Below are 4,527 nucleotides of genomic sequence, written 5' to 3' on the forward strand. Positions count from 1 at the left end.
TTGTTTAATTTACCTAAACCAAACAACTATATATAAATCACTTACCACTGTTATGTATTCATCAACAAGAGAAATACAAGTTTTTCAAGTATCTCATACTCTTGTAGCTGCCAGCTATATACATATGAAAATGAGAAATCAGTGTAATTACTTCAAGGTTTTGATTCTTTGTATTTTAGCAGCATCAACTCATGCTCAATTGGAGCTAGGATTTTATACTAAAAGTTGTCCAAAAGCTGAACAAATCGTTGCGAACTTTGTTCATGAACATATCCGCAATGCTCCATCACTTGCTGCTGCATTAATAAGAATGCACTTTCATGATTGCTTTGTTAGGGTATGAAGTTCAAGCTTATTTATATGATTATGCTTTCACTTCATTAAAATTTATTTGCTAACATTAAGCTTTTTAATTCAGGGATGTGATGCATCAGTCCTTTTGAACTCAACAAACCAGCAAGCTGAAAAAAATGCTCCTCCAAATCTTACAGTTAGAGGCTTTGACTTCATTGACAGAATAAAGAGCCTTGTTGAAGCTGAATGCCCTGGTGTTGTTTCTTGTGCTGATATCATAGCTTTATCTGCCAGAGACTCTATTGCAGCTACAGTAAGTGCTCAATTCTATCTTTAACAGACTAAGGCCTGTTTGGATTGGCTTATTTAAGCTTATCTACTGTTTATAAGCTCTTTAAGTAGCTTAAGATTGCAAGCTTATCTACTGATACATTTGGTGATTTGTGATTTCAGGGTGGTCCATACTGGAAAGTTCCAACAGGTAGAAGGGATGGAGTCGTATCAAATTTGTTGGAAGCAAACCAAAACATTCCTGCTCCATTTTCTAACTTCACCACCCTCCAAACTCTCTTTGCCAATCAAGGACTTGATATGAAAGACTTAGTGCTCCTATCTGGTATAATTACATTCAACAATTTCCTTAGCATTAAGCACTTTCGTCGTCCACGCTAAATCACTACAAGAAAATGTTACCGACAAAAATTAGAGACAGAAAAATGAAATAATTTGTGACAAATTTTTATTTCATTTTATCTTATCTCTAATTTTCGTCGCTGATTCAACATTTTCTAGTGGTGAAATATGTGGTTTTAACTTTAATGACCATAATTTGAAATTTTTTCAGGTGCTCACACAATTGGTATCTCCCTTTGCACATCATTTTCAAACCGTTTATACAATTTTACCGGAAAGGGTGATCAAGATCCATCACTTGATAGTGAATATGCAAAAAATTTAAAGACATTCAAGTGTAAGAACATCAATGACAATACTACAATAGTTGAGCTAGACCCCGGAAGTCGAAACACATTTGATCTTGGTTACTATAGTCAAGTTGTCAAGAGAAGAGGTTTGTTTGAATCTGATTCTGCCTTGTTGACAAATTCAGTTACAAAAGCTCTAGTGACTCAATTCCTTCAAGGCTCACTTGAAAATTTCTATGCTGAATTTGCAAAATCAATTGAGAAAATGGGACAGATTAAAGTTAAGACAGGGTCACAAGGTGTGATTAGGAAGCATTGTGCACTTGTAAATAACTAAGAATGTTTTGCTGTTGATTTGTGTTTTTAGGTTTGGTTTTTTATTTATTCCATGTCATGTTGTGTCTCAATATGTGTGCTGTAATAATTTTAAGAACAAGTGGGTTCAATCAATTGTAATTTTTATTTCCTGGTTTGGTGGTACATTATGTTCTTGTTGTAATAAAGCAGAATTGATTGAGAGAAAATTTCTAGTTTTAAGCCAAAGCAGGTCAATAATATATGTGTAAAAGGTTGGTTACATTATTAGTGTATTTCTTTTTATGAACACTTTTAATTCAATGAGAAATTCTCTAAACCAAGGTGTATCCTTAAATGAATCCTAGTATTTCAATACATTAGTTTCTTACAATGAGGTGAAGAAAAAGTACGATGTATCTTTTTTATTATTTATGTCTTGAAGTCAACTGTATTAAAACCCATTTGTTAATACTTGATATTTTTTTTTTTATCACTACAGAACTAATAATATTTAAGAATTTTGATCGTGCTTGTGTTTATGCATTTTAAAATAACTTAGATCTAAAAAGTATTAACTTTCTCGTTTAAATGAGATATAGTTTATACCAACTTTTGAGAAATAATATGATTTTAAGTAGTCGTTAAAAGAGAAAATTTAGGAAGTTAAGTAGGATTTCTTTTTAAATCATACTTTCCAAAATTTTCATTTTGCCTCCACTCATATTATATAGTTCCAACCAAAAAACACGGTTCATATTTATATAATCTAAAACATGCCTATATATAAGCAAAACTCATATAATCTAAAGAGAAATAATATGTTTTTTTTGTTAATTGGGCCTTCATGTTTTTTGTTGGTCTAAGTTAGCAAACCTCATATATATAATGTTTGAAAGCATAAAATATACATCACACCGAAGTAAAGAATTAAGAAGGAAAAATAATTTCAATTTCAGACATTTCAGCTATGGAGGGTGTGCAACACACTGAATCGAAGCAAAACAACTCCGGATGAAATGAGTATCTTGAGTTTTGACACCAATATAAATTTAAGCTCAACAACCTAATAATATATGCCCACTCTAATTACATTAATAAATTACATTAATAAAGTTTAACCCTTAAAGGAACAACAAAGGAGGAAACTACAAGTAAGTGATTGAGGTTCATTGTTTGTATTGTAGCGTTTGTGTTTCTTTTAATGATTTTTTTTCTTCTTTCAGAAGCATGAAATTTTATTTTAATTTATACTACTCTCTTCGATCCTTTTTATAACAGACAAATGTTTGTATTATCAAATCAAATATATCAATTTTTGTTGACTAATTTTTGTAAGCGCCCTAATAGTTGTATAAATGGACAATTGTGTACCACTTATAGAGAGTGTGTTGCTTGATAATTGATGTTCACACTTGGCTGAAACCTAAAACACATCTAGAAAAGACCTTTATGTCCTTCGGCAGTTAATTGCCGCCAGTTATGAATTCCTCGACGGTTAATTGCCGCCGGATGCATCGGTTGTTAAATATCGATGAGATCAATTATGCAGACAACAAGTTCTGCTATGTTTTTTAAGCTAAATTTCGGTCTATTTATTACATGTAATTCAATAACATCAATTCCAGAGGCAGTACAACTCATACAGCATAGCCGCGCCTCTGGTGGAATGATACCACATATCGCCAAATTTGATTTTGTTGATAGTCTATCACGTAGCAGCCTCCACGAAAAAAATATACACCTTCAAAGGGACCTGCTTATGTCAAATTAAATCCATGCTTGATTGAACGTGTGCATGCTCCTGGGATGTCAGCATGTCACAAACGGAATAACCCCTAATCGGGTTCAAATGCCACTGCCACATATCAGAAGTAGTGTCCTACAATGAAACATCATGTAGTAACGCCCTACCCTCCGCTAGCATCTCCTCCCCTCACACCTACAAACTAAGGCGCCACCTTCACGCCTCCCTTCCATCATCCCAACCTAACAAAAACATATCCCTAACTGTGATCGCTTTGTTGTCAGCCAGATCGTAAAGACGACGAAAGCAGTCACGGAAAGGAGTGCGGCCACACCAACAATCACGCCAGAAAGAAGTGGCTGCCCCTTCCCCCACCCTCCTCGACACACACTCCGCAAGCCACCCATCACCACTACCTCCTATCTCGTCCCGAATTCTCACAATCTCCTGCCGCCATGAAGAATAACTTCGGCTCCCATCCTCCGTACCATACCTAGCCACCAACACTCAACGCCAGAACCCATCACTATCAACTAACAGACGCCAACACCATTTCCCCAACAAAGCGGTGTTAAACTCCCTCAACTTTCTAACCCCCAACCCACTGTAACACTTCAATCTTTTGATAGTTCTTCACTCTCTCCTCTAGATATGATTTTTTGTTACAAAAGATACAAAAAGATAAAAATATGTTGATGTGTCAAATAATTAAGATGAGACAAAATTATATTTGTGTCGGTCTTTTAACTTTCATAAATATATTCTTTGACAAAAAAAATCATAAATAGATAATAAAAGATAGACTATTCATTGATACAATTGATGATTAGAAAAGTTTAAAATATAACGAGTTAGTTTGTTGAAACATTTATGCTACATAAATAAATATTAAAAATAAATTAAAAACTTAAATAAAATATTTAGTTGATAAGATCAAAATAATAAATGAAGTTTGTTGATATATTTATGCCAATAGAATATTAGTTTAATTAATTATTTATGTTTGTTTAGCTCAGTTGATTAAGACAATGCATAAAATATAGCCACCACAAAAAAAAAAAAAAAAAATCCTATTTTTACTCTTTTTTTTCTTTAGTTTTTTATTGTTGGATTTTTTGTTTGAAAAGGTTGGCTTTGTCATCGCACTTTTTTTATTTTTTTTTAGAGATTGTGATCGCACTTTTAACTAACTAATTTGTTGAGATTTTTCCGATGATTGTCACACACTCTTTCCTTAATTTTGGAATTTTTTTAATTATATTTTCGGTT

General features: G+C 33.1%; 1 protein-coding gene across 1 annotated transcript; it reads left to right on the forward strand.

Moving 5' to 3' along the window:
* LOC11416048 (peroxidase 3) lies at positions 1–1,851 on the forward strand. Its single transcript, XM_003596975.4, has 4 exons — positions 1–337; positions 419–607; positions 748–910; positions 1,139–1,851. Exons 1-4 carry the CDS (start codon positions 53–55, stop codon positions 1,552–1,554), a joined length of 1,053 nt encoding a protein of 350 aa, XP_003597023.3. The 5' UTR covers positions 1–52; the 3' UTR covers positions 1,555–1,851.
* Positions 1,852–4,527: the final 2,676 nt, after the last annotated feature.

Source organism: Medicago truncatula, chromosome 2, assembly GCF_003473485.1.
Source record: "Medicago truncatula cultivar Jemalong A17 chromosome 2, MtrunA17r5.0-ANR, whole genome shotgun sequence".
Lineage (NCBI taxonomy): Eukaryota > Viridiplantae > Streptophyta > Magnoliopsida > Fabales > Fabaceae > Medicago > Medicago truncatula.